Source organism: Engystomops pustulosus, chromosome 2 (genome assembly GCF_040894005.1).
Source record: "Engystomops pustulosus chromosome 2, aEngPut4.maternal, whole genome shotgun sequence".
NCBI classification, from domain to species: domain Eukaryota; kingdom Metazoa; phylum Chordata; class Amphibia; order Anura; family Leptodactylidae; genus Engystomops; species Engystomops pustulosus.
The window spans coordinates 5211240-5214960 of NC_092412.1; the positions used below are offsets into that span (position 1 = coordinate 5211240).

At 43.6% G+C, this 3721-nt stretch overlaps 1 protein-coding gene across 1 annotated transcript; it reads left to right on the forward strand.

The window, feature by feature from the left end:
- The first annotated feature begins 1902 nt into the window (after nt 1-1902).
- Nucleotides 1903-2880, forward strand: LOC140116372 (olfactory receptor 52K2-like). The gene has a single exon (XM_072132900.1). It carries the CDS (start codon nt 1903-1905, stop codon nt 2878-2880), a length of 978 nt encoding a protein of 325 aa, XP_071989001.1.
- Nucleotides 2881-3721: the final 841 nt, after the last annotated feature.

Consider the following 3721-nt stretch of genomic DNA (forward strand, 5'->3'; position numbering starts at 1 on the left):
TGTGATATTATTACACTGCAGACATCCCACCCCCTCCTGACCCTGTACCATATATGATCTATAACATGTGATATTATTACACTGCAGACATCCTGTCCCCTTCTGACCCTGCACCATGTATCATCCATAACATGTGATATTATTACTCATCAGACATCCCGGCCCCTCCTGAGCCTGTACCATGTATCATCCATGACATGTGATATTATTACACTGCAGACATCCCGTCCCCTCCTGACCCTGTACCATGTATCATCCATGACATGTGATATTATTACACTGCAGACATCCCGTCCCCTCCTGACCCTGTACCATGTATCATCCATAACATGTGATATTATTACACTGCAGACATCCCAGCCCCTCCTGTCCCTGTACCATGTATCATCCATAACATGTGATATTAGTACTCTGCAGAAATCCCGGCCCCTCCTGACCCTGTACCATGTATCATCCATAACATGTGATATTATTACACTGCAGACATCCCAGCCCCTCCTGACCCTGTACCATGTATCATCCATAACATGTGATATTATTACACTGCAGACATCCCTGCCCCTCCTGACCCTGTACCATGTATCATCCATAACATGTGATATTATTACACTGCAGATATCCCGGCCCCTCCTGACCCTGTACCATGTATCATCCATAACATGTGATATTATTACACTGCAGATATCCCGGCCCCTCCTGACCCTGTACCATGTATCATCCACAACATGTGATATTATTACACTGCAGACATCCCGGCCCCTCCTGACCCTGTACCATGTATCATCCATAACATGTGATATTATTACACTGCAGACATCCCGGCCCCTCCTGACCCTGTACCATGTATCATCCATAACATGTGATATTATTACACTGCAGACATCCCGGCCCCTCCTGACCCTGTACCATGTATCATCCATAACATGTGATATTATTACACTGCAGACATCCTGGCCCCTCCTGACCCTGTACCATGTATCATCCATAACATGTGATATTATTACACTGCAGACATCCCGGCCCCTCCTGACCCTGCACCATGTATCATCCATAACATGTGATATTATAACAAAGCAGACATCCCGGCTCCTCCTGACCCTGTACCATGTATCCTCCATAACATGTGATATTATTACACTGCAGACATCCCGGCCCCTCCTGACCCTGTACCATGTATCATCCATAACATGTGATATTATTACACTGCAGACATCCCGACCCCTCCTGACCCTGTACCATGTATCATCCATAACATGTGATATTATTACACTGCAGACATCCCGGCCCCTCCTGACCCTGTACCATGTATCATCCATAACATGTGATATTATTACACTGCATACATCCCAGCCCCTCCTGACCCTGTACCATGTATCCTCCATAACATGTGATATTATTACACTGCAGACATCCTGGCCCCTCCTGACCTTGTACCATTTATCATCCCTAACATGTGATATTATTACACTGCAGACATCCCGGCCCCTCCTGACCCTGCACCATGTATCATCCATAACATGTGATATTATTACACTGCAGACATCCCGGCTCCTCCTGACCCTGTACCATGTATCATCCATAACATGTGATATTATTACACTGCAGACATCCCGCCCCCTCCTGACCCTGTACCATGTATCATCCAGAACATGTGATATTATTACACTGCAGACATCCCGACCCCTCCTGACCCTGTACCATGTATCATCCATAACATGTGATATTATTACACTGCAGACATCCCGACCCCTCCTGACCCTGTACCATGTATCATCCAGAACATGTGTTATTATTAACACATTATGGTCGGGGAGTGGAGAAGATACATAACATTACACCTCTGTATAATTGTGCTCATGGTCCATGGTGGTTCATAATTTGATATTTTCCTTTCTAGAAAACATGGATTCCTCTTCTTTGAACGAGACCTCATCCTTCTCCCACACAGAATTCATCCTGTTTGAGTTTCCTGAGGTCACCAAGTTCCGACCTCTCCTGACTCTTCCATTTTTGGTCATATACACAGTGATATTGTTGGCCAGTTCTATAGTTATGATCATCATTGTGCTGGAGAAGAGTCTTCACTGCCCCATGTACCTCCTCATCTGGTTTTTACTTGCCCTAGATGTCCTCCACACCTCAGCGATAACCCCCAAAATGATCCTGGCACTGGTGGGACTCGACCACATCTCGTTGCCTGAATGTTTGACGCAAATGTTCATTGTAAACTCCAGCATGATGGCCGAGTCCATTGTGGTCTTACTACTGATTGTAGACCAGTATGTGGCCATCACTCAGCCCTTACACTATCAGAAAATCATAGCCAAACACTTACTGGTCCACTCCACCATTCATGGGGTGATCCGGAACTGTTGTGCAGTGTTCCCTATTGTCATCTTGGCCTCCAAACTCCTTTTTTGTAAATCCAATATCATCCATCACTTCCACTGCGAGAACATGGTGATCTTTAAGCTCGGGTGTGGAGATGTTTCCTGGATCCAGGTAGCTGGACTTCTGGTGAGGACTTTGATCACCGTCTTGGATATCACCTTTGTCTTGTTTTCCTATTTGAGAATCCTTTCCATAGCCATGAAGGTTGCGTTGGGAATGGCTCGGCACAAAGCCTTGCACACATGTGCCACCCACCTGGGGGTCACTGTCACCATTTATTCCTCAGGGTTATTCTCATCCATCTTGAGTCTGCCGGGGGTCTCTTCCTCGTACACCGGACAGAACATTTCCAGTGCCGTTTACTTTCTGTTCCCGGCTACAGTAAGTCCATTTATCTACGGTCTGAGGATGAAGAAGATCAAGAAGAGTCTTATGAAGCACTGGAGAACCACGAAGGAGGACACGTCTCTCACATGTACCAGCCACTGACACTAGTGTTTGTATAGGTTACCATTTTGTATTAATGGTGTGCTCCTGATTGGTCCCACTTGAGGCAATAAAAAATTATGTTATATTCTTGGTGTTCAGTTAATGAAAATGTTGAAGAACTCAATGTATCTCAACTCACCAAATTATAGGTCAAGGGGGTCCATGCAGCATCAGATCCAATGTGAGATGTTAGGTCCTCCCTCCTCCTACCACCATAGGGCTGATGTGGTCCTTCAAATTGAGCTCCTCATCCCTGTTATATATATATATATAGTTTTGTGATGTCCATAAAATGAACCACCTCAAGTTTCCTAATACCCAAGTCATATACCAGGCCTCTTCTACATTACAGAGTATCCATCTATAGATATTCTGATACTCTTCCCAGCACTCCTGGTGGAGGTGGGTACCAGAGTATTTGCCTTATTAATGGATTAGCCTCAGCCTTATTACTAGGCACTGCCTATTAGCACCATTACTGAGATACATTTAAGTTTAAAAAAATACAAATAAGAAAAAATTAAAATTTTATTACAAATGACATGTTTAACTTCTAATTCTCATCTTTAATTGTAACCATAAGACCTATAACACCCAATCAAATTCAGAAAGAAATTGTTCTAATTCATTCCTAACCGCAAAAATAATAGTAGCTGACACCCTCCTGCAGTCTTCATTTTAAAATGTTTCAGAATTTTTTTCGAAAATTTCACTTAAAAAAAAAAAAATCTCAAGGCACGTCACCCAAATTTTTCAACTTTCATTAAGTGCAATGTGTCAACTTACATGATGAGCCCTATTAAAGCGTTAGAAAGTTCTAACCACATAAAGTGGGACAAGT

Coding starts and splice junctions, on each gene's coding strand:
- LOC140116372 (XM_072132900.1), top strand. CDS start 1,903: ATGGATTCCTCTTCTTTGAACGAGACCTCATCCTTCTCCCACACAGAA.